The following is a 26,142-nucleotide window of genomic DNA, read 5'->3' as shown; positions in this document are numbered from 1 at the left end:
ACAGCAATCCAGATAGGTGGAAATTTGGACAAACCTATTTTTATACCCCATCTTTATGCATTGTTGTTCAAAACAACTCATCAACAGACCATGCTTGTGGTGGTTTATCTCCATTACGCTATGTTTTGGAAGACCTTGTCCTCCAGCTGGGTGGGCGAAACGGCCCTTCCAACCTCACTTCGAACCTACCTCCTGATTGAACACTGAAAAGACGAAGTGAGACTGGAAGTGTCCTGCCTGCACTGGCCTATACTTTCTTCTCTGATCTGTAATGCCTTAAACTTACTTCTCCAGATGATTTGGAAAGGCTAGTAAGAAACCAGTAGAGTTTGGTATTTCTTTCTTTTTAAAGTGTGTCTGCTCACAACCCAGTATGATACTCAAGAGAGCACAGCTTTTTTATGAGTCTGAAACAATTTTATAGTCTTAGCACGCTGCTGTTGATCAGGTAAATCATTCAAGCAGATGCTATTTTTGTACTTAAACGAAGAGCATGCATTGATCTGTACAGGGTCTGGATGAGCAGAATAAACACAGTGCAGTGAGGAAGGCTAGTCTCTCATAAAAATAGCAACCATCTTTCAGAATGAAAAATTTCAGTGAACATAAAGAAATCCTAGTTTGAAGAAATGTCCCTGGCATTTAAGGCTGTGACTCACTTCACTTCATCAGTTTTCTGACTGGAGAACTATCCAGCTATTCCATGCCAAGTCGTCCAGAAGATCTGGATGCAAACCAAGAAACACCTTCTAACCTTCTTCTTTAGGGCTTGTATTATATATAGATGTTATAGATGTCACATTTATTGACATGCAGAATTCTGGGTAATATGGGTCAGTAAAAGGAACAAGAATTGGGAAGGGAAAAAACAGGACAAAGGGACAGAGAGGAGCAACTCAGTCACTCCCCCTGCACAGTCTGAGCACCTGTGCAAATTTGAGCACAAGTTCCCAGCACCAAAATCCACAAAAGGTGCGAGTGCAAATTTTGTTTGGGCTACTAAACTCCAGGATGGGCAAGGAATCCCTAAAAGGAGATTCCCTTCCCCAAAGACGTCCCTCCCAGAAGAATGCTTGTGTTTAAACAAGTCAGTTGGGTAATAAAAAGAGAAGACCATGGATTTTCCAAAATCAAATACTGCAATGCAAGAAAAATAATAGTTTAAAATATTATAATCCTTCTGTGTCTCATAATAAGTGGCAATCATTATGCACTTCAAGAATAAATACTTTATCCCATCTATCTTAAGTGTGATCCACTGTTTTTGCTCTTAACTTGATTACCCTCAAAGGAAACAGTGAAGTTGACACAACAGTAAGAACTGTCTTCTTCTTCATTGAGTCCTAAAGTAAATCACACAAGATGTTACAGGAAAAATCACAGCTACTTCCTGAAATTAGGCTATGTTCACAAATGACCCTGAACAAATAACAAAACAAAGTGGAGCCCTTCCTCTTTTTCTGTATGAACTCCTCAGCCTACACCTGGCATCTCTGAACTCCTAAGAATAATTTTAGTCCTTGTGAGAGTAATTAAGCACTTGCAACAGTGAACCAGGAAAACTGATGTGATATTTCGTAAGATCATCAGCTGCTGCTTGGATGGTGTCACTTGGCACCTCTTGGTTTGTTGCAGCCTGTTCTTACCTCTAATTGTTGATACAGTATTTTAGATTAGCTTTATTTTGAGAATAACATTAAAAGTTTAATATTGAGGACAATTAGCCTTCTGAGCTGTTTTCGGCCACATCTGGTAGGAGACTAAAGATCTGATAAGTTCAAGATCTCAGCACCTAAGTTCCTGAAAGTTTCTTTGGAGTCAGCACCCAGCACAGGAATGGGCTGTGGGAAAGGCCAAGCCTTCTCAGACATGAAAATCGGTCAGTAAGCTGGCACAGACCCAGGATGAGCCAGGCTGCACCAGTTCACCTGCTCACAGATCCTTGCTGTTTCTCAGGTGTTACCCTTTGGCACACCTTTTGGATGTGGCTGATGGAAAAATAATCTGCCTGCTTCAGTGTTAAGTTTTAATGCTTGTGATGAGACATACAGTTACTTATATTGTACATAAGCAAGGTGCTTTCACAGAATCACAGAATAGTTGGGGTTGGAAGGGACCTCTGGAGATCATCTAGTCCAACCCACCTACTAAAGCAGGTTCACCCAGAGCAGATCACACAGGAATGTGTCCAGGTGGGTTTTGAATGTCTCGAGAGAAGGAGACTGCACAACCTCTCTGGGCAGCCTGTTCCAGTGCTCTGGCACCCTCAAAGTAAAGCAGTTTCTTCTTATATTCAGATGGAACCTCCGACGTTTCAGTCTGTGCCTGTTGCCCCTCATCCTATTGTTGGGCATCACTGAAAAGAGTCTGGTCCCCTCTTGACATCCACCTTTGAGATATTTATAAGCATTGATAAAATCCCCTGTCAGCCTTCTCTTCTCCAGGCTGAACAGAACCAGCTCATTCCCTGTGTGGCCTCTGTCAGAAGAGTGAAGATCTCTCCCTTGCATTTCCTGGCTTGGTGGGCTTTGACCTTGACCTGCTCTCAGGAGGATGTGCCTAGCTGCCACGTAGCAACCTGGAGCTGGGCTTTGAAATGAAGGTATTTGTGGTAGGATATCCTGATCTCCTTTTGTACCTTTCTTTTGACTGGATTATAAAGAGATGCAAATAAACAGGAGTAAAGAGCTGCCCTGTTATTGCACAGAAGGGGCCAGCAAAATGTAGGACTGCATAAACTCTAAATGGCTTGAAAGAAAAGTTTATTTTACTCTAGAGTCTTTGAATTTTTTTGTGGAAATTGCTGTGAAAAAGCATGTATGTGGTTCACAACTTGTGTTCTTTGCACCACTCATGGGAAATGCATATCAGGTAGCATGCATTGTATGCAAACAGGAAAGGGGAAAGAGTAAACTACTCTTCATGCTCACTACATATAGAGCAAAGAGTAAAGGACTTAAATTCCAGGCAGGGATATTTGGGTTAAATATGGGTTTTTAATGGTAGGATGGTGAAGCACTGGAGCAGGTTGTCTAGACTGTGGAGTCTGTGATAGTGAGGTTTCAAAGAGCAGGTGATGTAAACCTGTGCTAGGAAGGGCTTGGGGATGGCTGACCTTAGCAGCAAAAGTCAGATGACACTTTCAAGCTCCCACCCAGAACCACCTTTGATGATACTGCACCCCACATCATTCTCCTGGCCACTGGAAGGATCTGCTAATTGGAGTGGACTGGCTGACACCTGCAATCCAGACATGACTTATTCTGGCACTTTGAGATTCCTCTGGCACTCAGAAATTCCTGAGAAATCTGAGCTGAAAAAAACCTACACCACAGTTCCTCTTTCATTCGGACATGAGGTGTATTGGAAATAAAACAGGGTGTGATGGGAACACTGTGCTCAGGTGATCTCTGCCACATGATGGCTTCTACGAGAAACCATAAATCAGAGCAGCACTAACTGTATTCTGTCTTATCACTCGGGCTGGTGTTGCACAAAGTTACTTCATTTTAGTTTTGTATTTTACTGCAAATCATTTACTTTCATCAGTCTGGATGTGAGAGACATATCATGGAGTAAAGGTCAATTCCTCCTGACTCACAGACAGCCAAACTAGTTGTCTTTTTAAGAAGGTCTCCACGGCGTTCCAGGGAGAGACTGGTTGTTTTTCCCCAGTCTCCTTCATCTAAACTGATGATTCTTGCTGGTGGAAGGATATCCTAAATTAATATATTTGTAGATCCAAAATGATCCATATCTTGAAATAGTTGATTTAGATTTAGGCTGAATGGGTTATTTATTAGCCAGCATAACATTTTGTTCCACTTAAAGAAAGCAATCTTATATTAATGAAAATGGTCTCTGTAATTCAGGCCAGTTAGGATTGTTTTGCTGAAAAATGTCTTGAACTGATGTAAAACCAATTTATCTTTTGGGTTTTGTATTAATTAAATTATTTCCGACAGAGATATCCTAATCAGCCCAGAATTCTGCATTTTTCCATTTCAAAGGTGTACAGCTAAAGAGGAAGTTTAGGCCTATTTCAAACATAAAATATGTAAATCACTAAATTGTAAAAACACAATTGCAAATTAGTACAAATTATCTCTGAGGACTAGAAAATTTGCACACCATTAATATGCAAGTAATCCACCCATTAATGTGTAGTACCTTATTATTTTGACAACTTTTACAAAAGAATGCCCTGCGATTGCTGTTTGTGCAGCTGTTATTGGCTCATCGACAACACCAAGCAATACAGCTACCTATTCTCAGAACAGTGTTTCTGGATGCAAAATAAAAATATGTTATGAATTAAAAAAATATTAATATGGCATGTAATAAGAGAACAGAATAGTTGAGGTTGGAAGGGGCCTCTGCAGATCACCTAGTTCAACTTCCTGCTCTCAGGCTTCCTAGGACCGTGCCGGGCAGAGTTGGAACACCTCTGAGCATGGGGACTTCACAATCCCTCTGGGCAACCTGTCTCGCTCTGTTTAACCACCCCCACAGTAAAAAACCAAACAACTTTCTCTGCCTGATAGAATAATACCCACATAAACCACATTCATCTGTCCTTACATTCATGTATGATGCTAAAGATTAAAGCATGTTATTTTTTAAAGGAGTTATATTTAATGATTTGAGCTGCCTGGAGCAGACTAGTATATAAGGACATTCAGATTCACAAATGAGAGGACTGTCTCTATTATCATTTGGTGTTTCTGCTGATGGCCACCTCTGCAGAATCCTGTCCCAGTTCTGCTCATACACACGCAGACACTTGGTCTCCAGCTCCGATACGTGGGCTCTAGGGGACACCAGCGCACTTAAACACAGCACACAGTGATGCTGGTCACTGGGGTGACCACGGCCTGTTGTGGATCGTGCTGGTTTTAGCTCTGAGAATAACTATTAAATAGCTAGTAATGTTTTTTTTGGATTCCAGGCCTGTACTTTTTACTTTCAACTTATTGGTTTGTTTTACTTCCCTCACCCAATACAGAAAACTGTAGGATCTTTACCTGACCAGCAGATTCGTACTCTGATGAATGTAAAACCTTCAAAGATGAAGTGTCTTTACCATAGTTCCAAGTGCTATCGCTAAGCTAAAAGATCTCCTGCTTCAAATGACCAGATGAAAGGGAGGACTCTACCCCTGCAAATGACCAGTACAGTCTTTTTCACGGCACAGATGACATGACCCTAACAAGTGCTGTAGAGCTGGGTATGGCATAAGCCTGAAATGCTGCCTCCTGTGCCTCAGGAGTGCTTTGTGACTTCTGAAAGCAGCAATTAATGAAACAAGTTTTTCCTTGGAGGAATTATCTTGCAAACAAGAGATACGTCTTCCAGTTTCTACCTGGCCCCTCTTGCAAGGTTGTGGGCTGACAGGCCTTAATCCTCCTAATAGCTCTGCTGACAAGATGTGAACCAGTATTTTGCTGGACACTGCAGGTCTCAAAAGGATTGATACTTTAGGATTGATATAGTCTGTAAAAATACGCAGTAGCCCTTTCTTAACTAGTAAAAACACTTCACGCACAAGATAAACCCTCGTTATAAAGGATGCATGTCAAGAAAACAAAATTAACCAGCACAGAAGACCACAGAGAGATAATGTTCTCCAGCTTGTCCTAGAAATAATTTTGCTTACCTTTAAAATGAACTGCACATAATTTTAACTCATTATCTTAATCTATAACTATTTAGCAAAATACTCTCTCTTTTCCCTACCTAAAAGTATACTGTATTATCAAAGAAGCTGTCAATTAGACTAGCTGCTCATAACTTGGTGGTCCTAAATGCCCTGTAATACTCCTATTTCTCTCCCAGAATTCTGTCTCCCTTTGAAATGTTGCTCCAGAATAAAACAGAGCATCAAATATGTCTCAAATTTTACATCTGCTCTGTAAGAATAACTATTTTGGCAGACGAAGAATGTTAGCTGCCAAGTGATTCAATCCACAGCCATACAGTTTGCATCCCCTGCCCATCTCAAACATATGAATTAGATAAATTGTGACTGCTAAACTATGTTTCAGACTATTTAACTAAGCACAACACCTGTTCAAAAGAACAGAAAGAATGTGTTCTTGGTATTAAGTTACTGCTTATTTTGTTCTTAACACCCTATGACACAATCACAAGCTTCAAGACACACAAATGTTACCGTGACTAAGTATGAAAAACAGACTTCACAGATAAACAATCCTGACATGAAAATGTACTTAGGAGAGATTATATTGACTGAAGAGGGTGAATATATTTACTAATATCAGGACTTTTTCTACTCTTATAAAAGATAAAGACAGTATCTGAGTTCAGAGGGACTGTTAACGGTAATAGTAATTCTTGACTGACAGCACTCATCACCTGAAGACACTAGAGTATTTGGCAAAGCAGTGCAATCATTCATCTGGCATGTTGTCCTTTGCAAATAATATTCTTTATGATTTTTGGCCTTTCTGGAGTTGTTTGTGAATGGATACTTACTTTATCAAACAAATCATGATTCATAGCAGTTGCTGAATAATTTAGATGAGCTATGCATGGTCATGAGGGACTCCCACGTTACATGCTGTTCATGGAATAGCGTTTGACGTCTCCAAAACCAAAAGATCTCCGTAGAGCTGAGATCAGCTAGATGAAGGAAAAAGGATGCCATACTTCCCCTGAGATCCTCCTTCAGCCAGCATACTTGTGGCCATTTCAGCTCCTGTCTGGTTGCCCACACAGAACTCAAATGGGTAGGACTTGGCAAGCAGAAAGGCAATGCCAGTATAACCGGGGTCTTATTAGGCCTCAGCCTACACATTGATGTTAAAGGAAGCTTAACAGCTGCTCTCTGCCTTTCCTTGGCACACACCTTCTCACTTCACACTACGCTTTTCTTCACCCCCATGCCTTGGGAAACAGAGGACAGAAAGCCCTTACAGGTAAGACAAATCTCAACAGGAGCTGGAAAAGATTCTGCTTTCAGGGAGCAGCAAGAATAGGGCTGCTCCCTCAGGGAGGGTGAACTGGAAGCCAAAGGGATCCCACAGCCCACTCCACGGTACCTGGCAAACAGGACAGACATGGAGATGGCCCAAGCAAGGTGCAGATCATAAGGCAAGGTGGAACTTGCTAATAAGCCATTAATGCTTATTAGTGCCCTCAGAGCCCTGACACTGCTGTCCTGTCTGTGCTTGCCCAGTTACCTATTGTCTGTAGGTGCATTATTCATGTAAATCCAACCAAATCTGGAGCCTGTATGCTTAGAAATCATAATTATGTTACAGAAGTGAAATGGGTCCAATCCAGATGTAACCTGGACGTGAACTATAATGTGGCATCTTTGTGAACCTTCTTATCCTCTTCTGAGGAAATGATGGCAATGTAACAGGACTTTGGCCAAATTGTGTCACTAAGAAAATATCGTGATCCAGCTGCAACCTCTCACTATCTCCCTGCACAGTGTAATATTTCTGGGGTATTTATTCAGTTAACTGGCAAAAAGTACATTAGGAGCACACAAGAATGGGTCCATGTTAGCTCTGGGTTAAGCAAGTACTTGTGTCTTTGTGTTGAGACTTGTAAAAAGTTTATGCATTTTTGCTTTTTAACACATTTATAAATCAAGGTGCAAACATGTCAGAGGGAAAGGCTTTTTAAGCAATGCAAATGGAGATTAGAAATAAACAACTCACTGAGTTAATTTAGAAGTCATGAAGAGTATTTAAAAGGCCTTTAAATTCTGCCTACCACTTTTAAAAACTTTTCTCTTGTAATTCAGTTTTTCTTTGAAAGCATGTTCAAGAATAAATAAACCTAATTCAAGTGTTCTCTTAAAATATTTTTTTGGCCCTGATTTATTTAATATTTCAACTTTGGCATGTTGAATTAGATGGCAATTTGCTCAGAGAAGCAGCCACCACTCACATTCAGAAGCATCAAATTCAAAATCCCACCTAAGGCGGAAGAGAACATGGGAATTAATGAGGAGTAGGGGGATTGGTCTGATCGAAGTCCCTGTCAGTCAAGAAAATTTATGGGTGTAAGGACATAGTTTGCCTGCAGCAATCAGTGTCACATATAGAAACATTGTACCAGAAAGAATCTGAACTTTCTGCAGGCTTCAATGTCACCAGGAAAAAAAAAAAGTTTTAATGTGAACTTGTCTGTGCTGGGAATGTAAGTAAGTGACAAACTGGTCTGGAACCTTACGAACTTCAAATTTATATCCTAAGCCCTGGGAAATCATGGAAACCCCCTATGCCTTGCATCCCTATCAGTAAAAAAGAAAGAGATTTCTTTCCTACATGAAGTAAAGCTTGCAATTTATTTTAGTTCCCCAGCCTTCGGGCTGTACACATTTCTACACAGGTAAGTTTTCTAACTTCCTAACGCTAACACTGTCCTTGTAGAATCATAGAACCGTTTTGGCTGGAAAAGACCGTCAAGATTGTTGAGTTAAACCATCAACCCAACACCGGCACTAAACCATGTCCCTATGAACCTCATCCCTGTGTCTGTTAAACCCCTCCAGGGATGGTGACTCCACCACTTCTCTGGGCAGCCTGTTCCATTAGAGTTGTAGACTCAACTCCTAGTAACATTGTTTACATTGCATGTGTGAAAGGATCATTTGCTGAAGTTCTGGAGACATGTTCTTCTAAAGCATATAGCCTCACCCAAGAACTTTCATATGACAGCAGTTTCACCCCAGCTGAGCTCATGAAGAGCATCTCCTGGCCTGTCCCTGCTACCAGAGATGAGAGTCACACTGCTGGAGCTGCAGCATTTAGAAGCATAAGCACAAAGTCACATAAAGGGGATAGCCAGCAGGAGAGGGGAAGCTGGCAGTGCTGGTCTTTAAGGAACTGTGCACAGTAAGAGGCCCTGAACTTTGCAGTGTCATTTAGGTCCCTCTGCAGATAAATCCTTTCACAGCAGAGAGCAGAGAAACAATATGTTGTCCTCTGTGAGGTCCCTGACTCAGGCCTGTGTACCATTTTCTCAGAAGCTCAGCAACGAACTATGATTTCAGGCAAGAGCCGTAAAAGCAATCACCAAGCTGAAAGGAATGATTAACCTGGGATGAGTAATAGGAGGGTTAAATGAGAAATGACTATGGACATCAGCTGAGGAAAACTCAGTATATGGGTTTCAGAAGGTATGACTACCAAGGGTTAAATTCAGGAGCCACTGTGCCTGTGACAAAACCTCCTCTGCCTTCAACACCTCCAAGAAGACCCCATGCTTGTGTGCTAAATGGACAGATAGTGAGACAGAACAACATGAAGTTCTAAAAGGAGTGTACTTGGTTCATTATCAGAAACAGTCTCCTGATAGTGGCAAAGCAGGCTGAGTATTTCCTCTCAGCAAAACTAATTTAGGATTTCTGATGAGTGTATTCCTGTAATTCAAATGAAATGGCCTCCTGGAAACGGACATGCACTGCCTAAGGAGATGGGATGCGGTAGCCGATTCTTGCTTTAACCTGAATGTCCATAGGGCAGATGTGCAACGGGAAATGGTTTCTTCTCCAGTCTTGCCTTTCACCAACTCTGCCAACAACCCTGACTGGCTGCCTCACTCCCCCTCCACTCTTGTGCTAAGCTAATCTGAAAAAACCTGAAGATTTGTGGTTCCAAGAACGCGTGACTTTGCTATCACATTCTCTTCCCTACCATGCACCAGGGTGCATCACTTCTGCACCAACATTTTAATAAGATATGGTTTCTTGCACCTGTCTCTCTTGCTCTGTTGAGCTGCACAGGAGCGTGCTGATCACTATAAATAGCGTTGGTTCACCCCTCAGGCAGCTTTCAGGCTTTTGACAAAATCTGGAGGATAGATGACTGCTGTTTTTAATTAAGCAAAATGGTTCAGCTCTACAGATTCACTAGAGGGGATTTACTTTAACGCCCTAATAGATTTTAGTATTATGTTGTGTTTGATTTCTTTGGGGTATATTCTTTTGTTAACTATTCATACCAATCAAAATAATCTGAGGTAGCATCAGTAAAAAATGCAGACCTCTTCAGTGTCTAAAAACCACGAAGCAGCATGTTTTCCCTCCCCCTTTTAACCACAGATCAGCTCCACAAAGTATGAATCATTTTTATGAGTTAGATGGATGTGTTTAATATGTTGTTTGAAAGCAAATACTTAACAGGAAGGCAAATCAACACCTTTGTCACTGTGGTTGCAACATGCTGAGGAACAGAATGCAAAGGATTATGCTCAGGAATAAAGGAAAACTACATGAATACCGATGTCTTGGTGACAAATACCCTGTTGCTGTTATATATGACATTAACACTTTCTGCTTCATTCCAGATACATGATTTTCCCCCTCCTTCAGGACATTTGGATAACTCTGGATGTTGTCTTACCTTGAAAATCCACTGTGCTGCTCTAATATCCTCTTCATCTTCATTTTGGAGGGTCTCCTTTGCTTGACAGTTGTCTGCATGGTAGCTGTGAGTCCTGAAGTAGAGAAAAAATTGCCTCCACATTGAGAAATGAAAAGGCTGTTCCTGAATCCAATTTTGCAGTGACCTTTCTTGGAAAAGCACCACTTTTATTTAACTATGAAACAAAACCAAATCCCAGACATTGGGCTGAACGACAACAACATAGAGATGGCTCGTCCTTACGGTGATGGGCAAGTATCAGGTCCTCTTGCAGTTTGCCCGTTCTTTCTGCAGCCTCCACAGTTCTGGAGACAAACAGGATTAGCTGCCCTCAGATATCTGCGGTGCCTCATCCTCTCAGCATTGCGCCAGCTTAGAGATTAGATTTACGACTTTGTAGGTTTGAGTGAGTTGAAAAGGAGGAAGACGGGTGCATAGTGGTTGAATACATGTCAGAGAAACAGGCTGTAAGAATCATGAAACACATTTTATCACCTCAGAGCAAATGTATTCCATTTACAACTTGAAGGAACAAGCAACTCAGCATGTAGTTATACTCTGCAGGCAGTACCAAATGGAGATGTCTGTCTTAGGTCAGTGGCACCTGTCAATCACGTTTTTTCTCACCAACTGAACAGATGGTCTACTGGTAATCCTTCCAGCCTCAATGAAAACACCACACAAGCAGCAGCCATGTTTGCGGATGGAGACAAGCTAAATATAAAGACTAAGACTCAGGTAGATTATTAATAGATTATTTCTCTTGGCTTTTTAGAGGGCTGCCAGGCTTTTGCCTTCTGTTTGTCTGTGTTCACTTGCTACTTATTTTTTGTGCTTTTCAAAATACAGCCAGGAGAAACACAGAAAAATTAGGAGGATTATTAAATTATTGTTAACTTTCCATTTAAATAATTATTTGAACATCATTTATAGTTCTGGACATTATCAATGCTGTTGTAATGAGAGCTAAGCAAATCATAGTGTTCCTTGTGTGAGAAAGCATTCAGGACCCTTTTAAAAAAATCTTATCCTGGAGACAGCAGAAGGTCAAGCTCATACATATGTTAGTGTTTATTGGAAAAAGTAAATCTTTTAATTTATTCTTAATTTCAGAATACTTCCAGTTTTAATAATTTCATATTTTAAATTAGTGATTTTAGTCGAATTAGCTGAAACTTACAAATTAGAAGTTACTATAAATGAGAAGCCAAGAGACTCTCCATTCTGAAAGTGTCTGATGGGATATTCTACCTATTTGGAAAGTTTACAATGTCTTTTTCCAAGTTGAACAATATGTCTAAACCAACATTTTTTCCTGCCAAGAGTCACAAGCTCTGACAATTCACCATTGCAGATATAAGGCAGGGATAACGCCATCTGCCCCCTTAGCACTTCTTGTGAGTAGAGGTGCCTTGGTCACATCTCTCTCTTTTCAGAGAAATCCAGTAAGTGCCAAGGAGAAAAATAAAGAACGATGAGAGAACATTTTTTCCAGCATTTGGCTTGATGAGCTAAATTGCGGTAGAAGTCATCACATAGCAAGAAAGCTGTTCCATAAGTTCTGGTAGTAAGTCTGACTTTGGCAGATATTGATGTTTAGGTAACCACCTTCTTTTCTGTCCTGTGGCCAGGCTTACTCTCTGCAGCACTGGCTAGCTCAGCATTTCCTTTTTCCTCCAAAAAGCTACTGCTCTGATCTACCCTTTTTTTTTTTTGTGAGAAAGGATGGAGTTAGACGATCGATCGATCGATCGATCGATCTATCTATCTATCTATCTATCTATCTATCTATCTATCTATCTATCTATCTATCTATCTATGTAATTATTTTAGCACAGAGGTGGGCTTTATTTCAGCTGGTACTGCAGCAGTTTCCAGAGAAGGGTGCTTTTTCTACACTTTCAGGTGCTGACCCCCTTGTCCAGAAAAGAGCACAAAGCCGCAGAGACTGACAGTGAGAGGAGTACAGATCCTGTAAGGCTGCAAAGAGGGACTGGAGACTCTGAAAACCTCCAGCTTTCAACACAGAAGCGGGTGTTCATGAGACAGAGATAAACACTTGTGCCTGCTCCCTAAAATAATGTACTGTACTATTTTAACCCCAGCTATAAATAGTTAGTTTTGCTCTGGCCTTTGTGTTCCTGTTTCTGCACAATACTTTACTTTCAATTTTCTGACAATATAGCATTATTCCATTCTACTGGCAAAAAAAATGAAGATGTATTTATTCCAATAAAATGTCATTTTTCTTTCGGAAATACTACTCCTATTGAGGATAAGATATGTGTAGTTCCTTAACTGAGCATGCACAATTTAATTTCAATGAGGCGGTGGAGAAATCAGAAGACTGTCTGATGCAACGTTTGCAAAATGGCGGTGTGCTAGCTTTACCAGATCCTTTAGGCCAGGATATGATTAATCAAAAAGAAAAATGAGCCAAGTTCTATGATCTAGAAGCCAGATAATTCTATATTGGTTGCAGGAAGTATTTACTTGTTTAAAAAGATGTTCACAGACTAACGAGCTCCCACAATGACACAGACACTAAAGTGAAGGTAAAGTAAGAGGAGAAAACAAAGACGGGTGAAGTAGTAAAAATTCTGTTCACAGTGGGCCAATCTTGCCATAATTACTCAGGAAAAATGTCCAGTAAAGCACCCCATATCCCCTCATATGGAAAAGTCACTTCTGTGTCTGTAAAAGGAAGCCTCTTCCATGACAACCCTCCACTCTTAGGCAGGAGAGAAAAGACTCTGTTGTCCCCCATTTCCCTGTCCCACAGGTCCCCTCTGATGCCTGTGAGGCAGACATGAAATCTGCTGGAAAAGATGGATTAAATGGCAAACTCATGAGATGAAAATAAGGAGAAACTAGAATTGTAAAATAGGTCAATTCTGTTCAAAATTTACAAATGTCACAGCATTTTCTCTCCTGGATAAGAAGCTAGTTGTGCATCAGTAGGTCATCAGAAACCACTGGAATTTGCTCCAGTATGTAATTTTTATACTTCCTTGCAATATCAAATCATGCTAATTTGTTTCCAGATAATTTGGGCACCTAAAGACATATTGAGATATTTGATGAGATTTTCCAAAAGCCATCGTGCTCTTTTATTCCATACCACTAAAAAGCCCAAAGGAGCACCTCAGATGTGAAGGTTTTTAGCATAAATGCATCAAAAGGACAAAGAAAGTCAGTGACTGTCTTTTTCTTATCTGTAGTTGAAATAGATATTTAAAATTATAAATAAAAAACATACAAAATATTAAAGTATTTAAATAATTAGTTCTATTTATTTCATTCTGAAATTTAGAAATAGCACACAAAATTTCCATCACTGGAAAAGAAGAACAACTCATATCATCTGGGAGACAACCAGCAGTCTTCCTTTTCATGCCTTAAGAAATAGCGTATGAGATAGGGTGCTGGAAGACGCAAAGATGGACACATTCTGATGTATTTCTTTTCACCTTGCATTAGCGACAGATTATTGTAGGTTCATTGCTTTTTTTGCACTATTGTCTTCTTCCACACTGTGGAGTAGTGCTTTGTGGAAAGGAGTATTTTGGATTTACAACAACATGCTATTTGATTTTCCCCATTTGGGTGACCTTGAGCTAGTTTCTTCATATTTCTCTGCCTCAGTTTATCTAGATAGCAAAGACTCTCCTGTGTTACATTAGTGCTGTATGGACTTAGCCACTGATATTCAAAAAGGCTTCAAGTTTCATATTTCACAAAACCAGCTAGATTCCCTCTAATGTTTTCCTCTTGCAGCCCCCAAACAAACATGAATCCTAGTTATTTCTTCTTCTCTGCTGGTGCCTTTCTCCTGCTATAGAATCTCCTTTGCCAAAAACCAGCAGGTTTAATTTAGGGTCTGTGGATCAAGTGCACCCGGTTCTTAGTTCTGTGGCAGAAGAAACATGTCCTACTCTCACAATGCACAATGCTCAGTGCTGAAAGAAGTCACGCCAAGAAGCCCATCCCTATGGCTCGCATCCATCGCCTGTCATGTGATTGTACCTGCTGCTCCTTTCCACATTGCCCTGGGCAGTTGAGGTTTTTTAAGCAGTGGAAAAGTAGAAGCTTGACCACTCAGAAGATCTGATGTGAGCCTATGGATGAATAATCTTAGGGTAAAATGTGGTACTTGTTTTAGGAATGATAGCTCTTTAAGGTAAGGCTAGTCTCTGTGTTTTTCTAGTGTATAGGTACCACTTTGAAAATGTTCTCCTTTACAAATTTTGCCATTTTTAATGTTTTATTGGTCAATAATATTTTGTCAATTAGAGAAATGTGTTCACTTTTCCTGACTTTTTAAGTACGTTTTGCTTGGATAAACTTTCCAAGCTGTTTCTTCTATATATGTTAAAAACTTGTACAGACATGCAGGAAACAGCAAGGTGGGTACGGAATACTGAAAGGTTAAATGGCAGGTGTGTAAAACACTTATGTAATTTGCAGAATACATGAGAGACAATGATACATTGTTCTTATTACAAAAAGGAAAGGAGAACAGAAAAATACTCTCACGATCCAACTGTCTGTGGTCTTACTGTGAGGATGACTCATCTGCATTCATTTTTCTAGTAAGTGTTGAACATTTTTATTCTTTGTGATCCGGGCAATTGATGACTTTTATTCCTGCATGCTGATATGTATTTCATTTTTCTCTGTGTGTTTCACACATCCATAAAGTCAACTAAGTATAGCAACTTCAAGTGAAGCTGTGCTGTGTTAACGGACAAGCACTGATGTGACCAAAATTAACTAAATAAGAATTGCTTTGCAGCACCTGAATCATAAAGGCTGGATGCTTACCAAAAAATTGGAGCATAGTACTTTTCTAATCATAACCCTTAGCAAGATCCAGTTTGGAGAATAAACCAGCATGAATAAGGCACTCTGAGGTGCTCTCTCAAGTTGATAGCATATGATGGATTTGCACTGGTTGCTGAGGATCGCCTCTTGCTGTCACAGATGACAGGCACACACGAGACAGGTTCCTGTGATGACCACATGTTTTTCTCAAAGCCTAGCCTTGCAATGCAAGTTCCTTAACACAGAGAATGCCTCATGGGACTCATATGGAGTGAAAATTTCCAGACATGCCCCAGAGTTTGGCAGAGGGGGATAAGAACACATGTAACTCTGCAACACACCCACCGTCCTGCAACAAGGTGGTTCACAGTTTAACTGTGTGCTTGTCAAAGGAGTTACACTACCCTTGGCAAAGTTTTCGCTTTATGATTGACCTCCTTTCTTCTCATTTTTCACTGTGAAACCCGATTTCTTCCTATCCTCTGTTGTATATATATCGTTCAAGAGTTACAAATCAATGCACAGAACTTTCCTTTTAATACAGTACAGTTTATTTTTTTAAGAGCACTGCATATCACTGAATGCCTCTTGAAAGTCCAAGTGGATGGAGTCTATCTGCACCAAACTTGTCCACACGCACAAAGAACTCCAGCAGAGGTGTAAGACATGAGTGTCCCTTACAGAAGTGTGCTGACTTTTTGTTAATGTTTTGGATTTTTTCCCTTACATGCTGTAGAAACAAAATGCAAATTAAGTATATTATTATACAGGTATGTTCAGGAACAATGTATTGCTTGCATTGTCTAATACGATACATTGTGTTCACTAATTTGATTGCTAGAGACTATTAACTTGACTGGCAGAGATGTCACACTCACTATTTGGTAGTTCCTTAAATGCCCCCTGAAACTGCTGTTAAAAATAAATGTAATTAATTTCTATTACAATTATTTCTCCTCTCTTTGAATTTCTTTCTGCTAATTCAGTAGATGCATACTTTCAGCCATTACACCTCACCCCAAGGTTACAGAAAAGCCACAGGAAAATATTTTTTACTTTAGCCTCTCAGTCGCCTGTGAAATGAATTAAGAGAGCCAGAGTCTGCCGTTTATGATGAAGAACATGCCACATCACAGCTTTTCAAAGTTCTTTTCTATAGAAAAATAACCATGTTGCTATAGTATCAAAATTTCGACTGCAAATAGCAAACTGTCTTCTTTTAGCCAGACTGAATGGATGGTGCTAGACTCTTGCAGGTGGTGCAATTAGGCAAAAAAAGGTCTGCTGTGAAAACGAGGACTACTCATGACCTAATGCATGCTCCAAATAATGGATCACATTGGGCAACAAAGTGAAACCATGAATTTATATTTCTCACATGAACACTGCGTACTATAAAGTACCGAACGATACTGGGAGCAGGTGTATACTTGTACTTGGGTTCACCAGAGTACTTGAGTACTGGTGCTTGGTTAAGCCAGAAGTGTGCTAAAGGGGCGGGGGAAATATGCTGTGCAAAGTAGACTGAAATCCAGTGGTTTTGGGTGGTTTCCTGGAAATAGGTGATCTCCAGCAGAAGAAATGGCTTTGCATGCCTAGGCAAGTATTATTTAATGCCAGGAAGATGTGCTAGGGGAGGTTTAGGTTGGACATTAGGAAAAGGTTCTTCACCCAGAGGGTGGTGGAGCACTGGAACAGGCTCCCCAGGGAGGCAGCCACAGCTCCAAGCCTGACAGTCTTCAAGAAGAGACTGGACAACACCCTCAGACACATGGTGTGAAACGTGGAGTTGTCATATGCAGGGACTGGAGTTGGACTCAATGATCCTTGTGGGTCCCTTTCAACTCAAGACATTCTATGATTCTATACTTTGGGCTGTTACCCTGCTAGACACAGGGATGGGCACGTGATGGGGAGAAACATTATTTGTGTCTGAAAACTGATGGCTGGAACTGCACTTTCAGAAGTGCTGATCCAGTTTCCATGGGTTTACTAAACTCTGAGAACAGCTGCTGGACTGAGCTTTGAAGGGTGAAGGTGGAAGAGTATCATATCTCTTTCAGGTAAGAGAAGGCACTAAGTTATCAGCATTTCCAGTGCTGGGAGATTTTGGGTTTCAGGCAGAAGTATCATTTTGGACAACTGAGGACATTTCACGGAAGGAAAGCTTGAAGTGCCTCCAGGTGAGCTAAGGGCTGAAGCGTAGCTTGTAGCATCACTGTACAGGCCTTTGATGTCATCATTCTGTGAGTCTCATTTTAAAAGCCTCAATCCTTTTTCACATTATCTTATAAACCCTTTGTGCTTTGGTTTCTTTATAAAATAGGTAGAATCATATGTATCATCATTGCGGTCTGGAATGACCGCAGAAAAAGTGACTACATTTATTCCAGGTGCCTGATGCCAGAACTCAGATGAGCAGTGAGACATGCCATAAAAAGGACAAGCAGAAAATGCAGAATGCCACGGGACAGAAGTTACTAACACTCCTAAAAGAGGAACTGGTTAAAGTAAGGCCTAATTCTGTTTCTCAGCTCTGAAATAAAAATCAGATTCAAATAAACTTTCAAAGAAACAGATTTCTGTTCAGATCGTGTGGAGATTTCTATGCTAGAGATCACGAGTTGTGCGTTTCTTGTCACTGTATGTAAGCAACCTGCATGAATACAAATGTGTTAGATTAAGTCTGAAAGACCCATGTGCTAGGCAATCTGCAGAATCACATTAATGCATATGTTTCTTGCAGACTAGATGACAGAGTGTACACATGGCTTAGAGAGCTTTACTCTGCTTAAGTATAAAGAAATGAAAATGCTATTACTTGGACTGTGGCTGGGATTTTAGCTCAGTGGTCATGTTATTAAGAAATCAACAGTTTTATTGTGGTATGAAAAAGATCAATTTTAAAGGAAAAAAAAAAAACTCTTATGGAGGAAGTATGATCAGTGGCACAGTAATGAAGACCCTCCATGAGTTGAAAAACACTAATAGAGGTACTGACCAGGTATAATTTAAAGAACGGTGTATCCTCTAAACAGGAAATACAGAGACTCTGGAAAAATTAAAAGTTAACTGTAGACATATCTAGGCCAGCTTTAAATTGGCTGTCTTGATCTGCTCACACAGAAAATTCTCTGACCAATTCCTCTTTTCTCTGCCTTTCCTCTTTATTTGCTAGCAGAATTACTCTTCAGGGTCATTTCTGACTAGCAATGGTGTATCTACAGACTTCATCACAGTATGGCTGGAAAACTTCACTCAGCAGCCAAAGACAGAAGTTTTTTTCTTGGAAACATGGACATTTAAGGCTGTGGTTTCCGAAACACTTGAGTTTTCAGTCTGAAAACTTTCCTGCTCCTTTTGCTTATAGAGACAAAGCCCAACACGATACAGGCCATTTTTAAAAAAAGTTGTGCAGTGTGTATCTCCCACCAAGGTACGACTTGGGAAGAACAAAATGTCATGCCCCCGGTGCACAGCCCAGTGCAGCTCACAAGGAGAGGGAAAGGTGTGACACGGCTGGCTGTGAAACCTGGGACGACACAACGCGGCACAGGCAGTCAGACTTCTCCACCGGAAGCCAGGGCTCAGGAACGCCTGCCTGCTTTGCAGCTGTAGGAAAGAGTAACCTTGAGCCACTGCAACAAGAGAGGCAGAAAGTGAGAAAATGCTGGGCACCGGAAAAAAACCAGCATAGCTTATGGAGTCATTTCAGTGCCAGGCACATGGCCTGTTGTCTCTCTAGCCCTTTCCCCTCCTGGGGCTCTCTCCCCAGCTTGGCAGCCCCTTGGCCTGGTGGGGCAGAAAGGGGAACCACAGGGGCCGCCTGGAGGCCTGAGGGGTTTGCCCTGAGAGGGGCCTCTCAGTGCTTCCCAGCCAGGCTCCTGTTCTCTTCGTGGAAACACTCTTGTCAGCAGATAGCATGGGTGGGCACCTACGTGCTGTATGCTCCACTCGGTCTTTTTGGATGGAGTTAGATTCCCCTGTAAAATCATACCTCTGTGTGTGTATATACATTTCATATACACGGGTCGTTTTTTTCATATACACAGAATTGTTTAGGTTGGAAGAGACCTTTAAGATCATCAAGTCCAACCATAAACCTAACACTACCAAGTCCACCTCTGCACCATGTCCCTAAGAACCTCATCTACATGTCTTTTGAACACCTCCAGTGATGGTGACTCAACTACTTCCCTGGGCAGCCTGTTCCAACGCCCGGCAACCCTTTCTGTGAAGAATTTTTCCTCATATCCAATCTGAACCTCCCCTGGCACAACTCGAGGCCATTGCTTGTTACGTGGGGAAAGAGACCGCCGCACCACATACACTTAACAACGTACAGCCACGCGCACGCACAATAACGCGTCCCTCGGCCCCGCCCCAACCGCCGCCCGCCCCAACCGCCGCCCGCCCCAACCGCCGCCCGCCCCAACCGCCGCCCGCCCCAACCGCCGCCGCGTGCAGCCTCGCACGAGCCCCGCCCACCGCGCGGCTCTCGGCGGCGGAGGGGGCGGGGCGCGCTGGGGCTGACTTGTCCTTCGGAGGCCGCCGTCGCGGTCACGTGAGCGGCGTCACATGACGGCGGCGGCGGCGGTGGCTGTAGCGGAGAGCGGCGGAGCGCAGCGGCGGGGCCTTCGGGTGTGCGGGCTCCCCGGGGCTGCCGAGGGGCGGCCGCAGCCCTCTGCCTCCCGCAGCCCTCTGCCTCCCGCAGCCCTCTGCCTCCCGCAGCCCTCTGCCTCCCGCAGCCCTCTGCCTCCCGCAGCCCTCTGCCTCCCGCAGCCCTCTGCCTCCCGCAGCCCTCTGCCTCCCGCAGCCCTCTGCCTCCCGCAGCCCTCTGCCTCCCGCAGCCCTCTGCCTCCCGCAGCCCTCTGCCTCCCGCAGCCCTCTGCCTCCCGCAGCCCTCTGCCTCCCGCAGCCCTCGTCCGCCGGCGTGCCCGTGGGGTGAGTTAAGAGCCGTTATGGGGACGGGGCGTTAGGGGGGTCGCGGAGTGGGGTGGTGCCGCCGCACGGCTTCTCACAGGGGCTCTGGCGGGGCCGGGGGCGGCGCGAAGGGCTCTGCCAAAGGCTCCGCCTGGCGCCGCGGCTTCCCTGAGGGCTTGGGCGACCCTGGGCCCCTCAGGAGGCGGCCGCGCCTGTGAGGCTGTGCGGGGGGTGGCAGGACGGGGTGTCTTCCTCTCTGTCCCAGGCGCCTCCCGGCTTCTTCCCCTGCTCTGAACAGCTGAAACCGCGGTTAGTGGGCCTGCCCTCCTCTGCGGCTCGAGGGGTGTTTGAATGGGTCTGGCTGGGTTGTGTAAGAGTGAGGGTTCAAAACCCGCCTGGACGCCTTCCTGTGTAACCTCACCTAGGTGTTCCTTCTCTGGCAGGAGGATTGGACTAGATGATCTTTCAGGGTCCCTTCCAATCCCTAAGATTCTGTGAACGTTCAGTGGTCGTTGAAGGACATTAGTAAATGGTGCCGTCTGTGTGGGTGTCTGCTCATGGAAGTATTTTCAAATGGAGGATGGTTCTGCTGCTGCACTTGGTCAGCGTAGTTCTTTTTTTTTTTTTTTTATTTTTTTATTTTTATTTTTTTTTTTTAGAATCACGTTTTCATTCAGTCATACAGCAGAGGGGTGCTTGTTAGGGATGGGGCAGAGTGTGCCAGTTTGTTCTTGCTTCTGTAAAAGGAGCCAGAAAAGTCCAGAAACAGGCTGAGTGGAGAGGCTCGATGCAGTTTAGTTTGTAAGGAATTCCTGCTGCAGCCTCTGCAAACACACTTCTTGTTTTGGCATCAAAGTCAGGTGGAGATTAAACCATAAAGGAAGGACAAAGAAGTGGTGAAGGTCACTGTCTGTGGTAATGTGGTGTGTCTTGATGAGAGCTTCTCTTTGTATTTATATTTGTTTGCTTTCTGTACAGTGTTCATGTGGATTTTCTTGTTAGTCTATGTAACATGGGTTTTGTATAACTTTCTTTTTTTCTTAATTTGTAGCTTATGTATTTCTAATGTCTAAATACTTTTAGACAAATACCTGAACTAAATTAGTCCTGAGGCTTAGGGGTGGGAAGAGCACACACTGAATTTTAACCCTGATTTGGAAGGAAGATAGCTTCTGTTATCTGTAGGGCTATTTTGGCATTGCAGAAGAGCAGTCTTTGTTCAGATAACTTCATTTGACTGTTTAAGAATTTACAGGACTGGGAGTTATTTGGTAATGGCATATGTCTTTTATTTTAGCAAACTTGTGATTGGTTACAATTTAGTGTGTAGGTATGACTTATTTTTGTTTGTTTCAGGGAAGTCACATTTTAGATGCTGTATAAAACTTTGAGTTCTCAGGAGGTAGTGAGTGCAGTTTTAGGGAACGGAACACCTGAGAACAGATTTTCCTTTTTATTTCTTTAAAATATTGGGCAGATACTGTGTTCCGTAATACTTTAATAAGATGTCTCAAATCTGACTTGTGTTTCTAGGTACGTTTTAATTATCACTTAAGATGGATATCCGAGGTGCTGTAGATGCTGCGGTCCCAACAAACATCATTGCTGCCAAAGCTGCTGAAGTTCGGGCAAACAAAGTAAACTGGCAGTCATATCTCCAGTAAGTAAAAACTTTCACACTTTTTTTTTTCTTTCCCCTCTCTTAAGTGTTAGACCTATTGAGATTTTGGATTACATTGGAACATTGGGTTACATTGGAACATCAGGTTACAGTGCAGAATGTTCTGTCTTGGTCCCATAGAAGTTGGAAAAAGTCTATGTTAAATGGAAGTGGCTGAGGAAAATGTTCTTATGACTTATTACCAGAAAGGGAACTCTACTTTTATGAACTAAAAACAGTAATAGCAGATAATGTAAGTTTGCACAAGTGTATGGTAAAACCAACTATTTTTTTCTTGCCGTTCAAACACCATTCTCAATTTTAGCCTTATAAGAAAAGTTTACAGTAAGAGGAATATTATATGTAGGTATGTTATCTCTATTGCTGAAATGCCTTTTGTGTGAGTGCAGATTGTACTAGCAAAACTGGACTGGTAGTCCAGGAAAATAAGCTGTAGCTTAACTAAAGGAAGAGTAGTGCTGGAGGGCAATTGAAGCAAGTAAATTGGGGAGTGAGCTGGAACAAATACTTCAGTCTTGGGAGAACTGTGTTGCTATTTCGGATAAGCTTAGCTGACTTTGGAACATTTATAATGGCACTAGGAGTAGTGAGAGAAATATTGTCCAAAGAGGGTACAGAGAAAGCTGAGGAAAATAGATTCGTGAGTGAGGTAAGGAGCAGAGAGAAGAAACAGACTTTTGATAGTCCTCTGAAGTGATATGAAAAATTGTTGAAGCCCTCGATTCCTCCTGACAAGTACCTATGAAGAATATTAGCAAAGTATAAATTACTATTATCTGTGATTATACATGGACCATCAAGAGATTACTTCCATGTTCATTACTTTGTCACTGAAGTGGCAGAAATCTTGATTCTAGAGCTACGAGCCATGCTGGTGATGCTTTTTGATTATCAGCATTATACCACTTCAAAAAAATAGCTTTTTTCAAATTACTGAGATACATGCATAAATATATGCTATATATTAAAATAATGTTGCAAAACTGTACACGTGCAAGTGAGAAATGCTAACCCAGTAGAAGCTTATTAATGACTACCTGCTTTGCCTTGTGCTATGTAGCTCAGTCTTGCTTATTCCTTCCATTCAGTTGCAGTGTTTTTTCTTTTTGTGACTGTATATCTGCATGATAAATCTGGATTAAGGAACTGATCTTCTGAGGAGGCTTCCTTTTTCTAGGCTCTTTTTCAATGGAGCAGTTCCTGATTCAATTTATAGTGTGACGTTACAGTGACTTTGCTGGTGAAAGAGGAAGGTTGATGTGGTAACTTGACAGTGGCAACTACCAAGCACTTTTCAGTTTAAGTGGCTGTTGCTGTTACTGTGTGCCCTGTTGTCCATCTGATGGGAACTGTGCCCTGAGGAAGCCTGAGCAGCTGTTCCTGTGCTGTCCCAGTGGCAAGTGAACCTCTTGTTTGCAGTTATTTGGGGTGAAAGTGGGAGCACAATTGTTCGCTGTTGTTTTAAATGAATATGAGAATCTTTTTCATCGTTTCAGTAGTGGTTCAGACTACAGGGCGGGTGAGATTTGTCTGTTGCTTTTGTTAGTGTAGGGGATGGTTCTGTTTGGCAAGGAGTTGTATGTTGAATATATAGGTAGTATTAATTGCTTGATTGTGCTTCATGTGGTCTTCCATTTATAATTTTCCTTCATTCCTGGGGTTCTCTGATGCTAAGAAGGATGGGGGAGTTTTGTTTATTTATCTGTCAGCAAACCTCAGTCAGTAACTTCTTTTGTCTAGGAGGCAGGGTTGATGGTTCTTTTTTGGATTCTAGATGTAGAATTTGACTTAGTTTTGTTCTGGAATCTGTGAAAGAAGAATGTACGAGTTGTTTCCTCTCTTTGATGGATTAGCCAGGTTTTGGAGGCTACTGTAGTGCATCTGGCTAGTGTTTGTGATCTGACTCTTGAGACTCTTCAATGCTTGGTGCCCTCTAATGTCAATGACAGTGTGTCCTGTTTATTATTGCTCTGAAATAAATGTAATCTTTGTTTCTTGTATTTACTGATAACAGCCTGGCTGTCTGGCTAAGGTAATATAGCTTTAAGGATGAATTTGTAAGTGGTGCCAGAGGGACTGTGGAGCATTGTGAAAATAAATGTAGTTCCTTGGCTGAGGAGTTTGCTTATCATTAGTTGTTGGGAAACATCAGCAGAAGTTTTGGTGCTTCTAAAGAGGAAATAAAATTATACCTGTTTTTGGACACGTCCTTTCTACAATAGGCAGATTTGAACGTGATGGTGTCTTTGAGGCTGATGCTTTAAGGGGTTTGTTGAAAAGTCAGTTAGTGCAGCTTTAGTGACTAGTTTCTGGAATGAAGCACATTTAATAATAAGTGGAAGCTGCTTGCTTCTAGTGCAGTTGTTAGAGGCAGGTTGGAGTGGTTTGTTCTGGTCTATAGAGTAGAAGGAAGATGGGTGCTGATGATTTTGAAGGATACCTCTCTTGCTTTCTTTTGAGCTCCTGTTCTGGCAGTCTGTGCATTTGGTGTGGTGAGTTTGCATATAAATATATGGAGGCGTACTTCAAGTCTTCAGATGTTTTTACATTAGAGGAAAGATATTAGTTTGGTTTCCCTAAGTTAACGTATCATCTCGGGCGTGATATAATTTGTGTTCTTTAACCTATAGATAGTATATAGTATTTATGTAGTTGGACTCGAAGAACTTCACAAGAAATTCTGATGAAGGTGTGGGGGTTTTTTGTGTGTGTGTTTTTTTCTTTTTTTTTTTTTTTTTTGTAAATCTGGCTATGACAGTTATATGTATATAAAGATACTTTAAAGATTGCATCAGTTGCAACAACATTGAAGTCTGAGTCAGACGGGAGTGCATTCTGAATGAAGTGTTTTTCTGTTCTTCAGTGCAAAAGCAAGATAGCTCACCAATAGTTGGTCAGACTCTAGTAGCCTGACTTCTCTTGTAGAGTCAGTTCAAGCTAAAGATTAACTGGTGTATAGTTTATTCCATCTCTGAAGGTTATAACTGTAAACTGAATGTCAAACTACACTAACATACAGCTGCTGACTTCTGATGTTTTCTGTATATACTGTTGGCACAAAAGTGAAATATTTAGGTATAACAACTGTACATATTACTGGCTTGCTATTGTGTTCACTGCTCACTTCAAAATTAGGCTGTGGAGAAATAATTTTTTTTTTTTCTTTTAAATGCTAAAATTTACACTTTCTTTGTGTTGAATTCCAGCTAGGGTCTGTGTCTGCAGGAGAAGAAAGTAGCACAAGTTGGAGCAGTGGAAGGCGATGTGTAGGTCTACCTACCTTCTGGAAACTAAGTGTAGTTGAGGCCATTAGTTCTGTTCAAACTTGCTTGCTGTTGGATCTTGAAACTTGTAGCAGTTTAAACGCGTTGATGCCCTCTGCTAGTTGAAAATAACGGTGGGTTGCTGTTGTGTGCTGTGTGGTTGCTTTCAGCATTTGCCTCAGGGTGTTGGAATGCCTTTGGAGGGTGAGTTAGCTTGCTTGAAGCAAGTTTAATTTTTGCTTTCTAAGGGTAGTAAATGAGGTCTGTGGAAAAGTGAACTTGTTTCAGAGTTTAGCTCGCATCTTACTAGATATACAGCATTTGAAAATACTTCATATCTAATAAGGTGAGATACCCGATGGCTGATTTGTACTTAGCTTCCCATGTGTCTTCAAGTACTTTACATATATGTTTCCTGGGAGTGGGGTAACCTTCTAAAGAGTGTTAAATATCTTGGACTTTAAAAGCCAGTCTTGTCCTGGAAGAAAGACAGAAGTTTACTAACTTCAAGTGTGTCTGTGTGTGGTGTCTTTTTGGTTGGTTGCATGGTGGTGTGGTGCGGATTTTTTTTTTTTCTCTTTTTTGTTTTGTTTTAGATTTGGTCCAGTATTGTGCAGTACATTCAGCCTGTTTTACTGTTTTAATTTTGTAATGTTAAAACTGAACAATTAAATAAAATGAATGTCCTTTACATACATGCAAAGTACTGTAGATAGCTGGATAAAAGAAATTATGCCCTGACATGATGGCCTCATATGAGCTTTGTTTGGTGCAGATATAGTCAATTTTTTTAATATGTATAAAAAGCAAACAAACAAAAAACCCAAACCAAAAAAACCAAACCCCACCACCACCCAAACAAAAAAACCCCCAACCAACCAAAACCAAAAAAACAAGCCCAAAATTAAAAACCAAACAAAACCCCCCTAAGCTCCAGAATGGCTTTTGTTAAATCATTTGAACAAAAAGAAGGAACAAGAGCTGCTGGAGGAAATGCATAATAAAAAGAAGGAATCACAAGTTTCTGAATCATCCTGAGGCACCAAGA

At 41.6% G+C, this 26,142-nt stretch overlaps 2 protein-coding genes across 2 annotated transcripts in view; one reads left to right on the top strand and one right to left on the bottom strand.

Moving 5' to 3' along the window:
- The window catches only part of RGS20 (regulator of G protein signaling 20), a 41,614-nt gene extending 31,109 nt beyond the window's left edge, over positions 1 to 10,505 (bottom strand). The window contains exon 1 of the mRNA XM_065629270.1: positions 10,383 to 10,505. Coding sequence (XP_065485342.1) covers positions 10,383 to 10,505 — 123 coding nt within the window. The remainder of the gene's footprint in view (positions 1 to 10,382) is intronic.
- Positions 10,506 to 19,811: 9,306 nt separating this feature from the next.
- The window catches only part of ATP6V1H (ATPase H+ transporting V1 subunit H), a 50,771-nt gene continuing 44,440 nt past the window's right edge, over positions 19,812 to 26,142 (top strand). The window contains exons 1-2 of the mRNA XM_065628694.1: positions 19,812 to 20,171; positions 21,684 to 21,810. Of these exons, the coding sequence (XP_065484766.1) occupies positions 21,707 to 21,810 (104 nt within the window). The 5' untranslated portion in view covers positions 19,812 to 20,171; positions 21,684 to 21,706. The remainder of the gene's footprint in view (positions 20,172 to 21,683; positions 21,811 to 26,142) is intronic.

Source organism: Caloenas nicobarica, chromosome 2 (assembly GCF_036013445.1).
Source record: "Caloenas nicobarica isolate bCalNic1 chromosome 2, bCalNic1.hap1, whole genome shotgun sequence".
NCBI lineage: Eukaryota > Metazoa > Chordata > Aves > Columbiformes > Columbidae > Caloenas > Caloenas nicobarica.
The sequence above is the reverse complement of the archived record's forward strand: the minus strand, read 5'-3'. Positions and strand labels throughout refer to the sequence as shown.